Genomic DNA, 299 nt, shown 5'->3' on the forward strand with positions numbered 1-299 from the left:
GAAGATGGATTTGTAGTCTATCTTGATGAGCTGCCACTCAGAACGGTGGCTGAAATGTCCAAAAAAGCTGCAGGGACAGTGACAAATTTTAAGAAAATTATTACTTTAAATCAGGGGTGTCAAACTCAATCGCACAGGGGGCCAAAACTCAAAGCACACTTTAGGTCACGGGCCGAACAGGATAAAAATTTATTGAACAGACTAAAACTAAATGTTTTTTGAACATACATATGAATCGAAACAGACAGGGTACAATATAATTCCAAAATAAATAAACTTGAACTTAAACCCAGCAGCCG

At 37.8% G+C, this 299-nt stretch overlaps 1 protein-coding gene across 2 annotated transcripts in view; it reads right to left on the reverse strand.

Moving 5' to 3' along the window:
* sorcs3a (sortilin related VPS10 domain containing receptor 3a) overlaps window positions 1-299 on the reverse strand; it is a 270,254-nt gene that overhangs the window by 41,228 nt on the left and 228,727 nt on the right. For both annotated transcript variants that reach the window (XM_020594176.1, XM_020594177.1), the window contains one exon: window positions 1-67. This exon is cut by the window's left edge and continues 54 nt beyond it. In XM_020594176.1, the coding sequence (XP_020449832.1) occupies window positions 1-67 (67 nt within the window). The remainder of the gene's footprint in view (window positions 68-299) is intronic.

Source organism: Monopterus albus, unplaced genomic scaffold (assembly GCF_001952655.1).
Source record: "Monopterus albus unplaced genomic scaffold, M_albus_1.0 scaffold22.1, whole genome shotgun sequence".
NCBI lineage: Eukaryota > Metazoa > Chordata > Actinopteri > Synbranchiformes > Synbranchidae > Monopterus > Monopterus albus.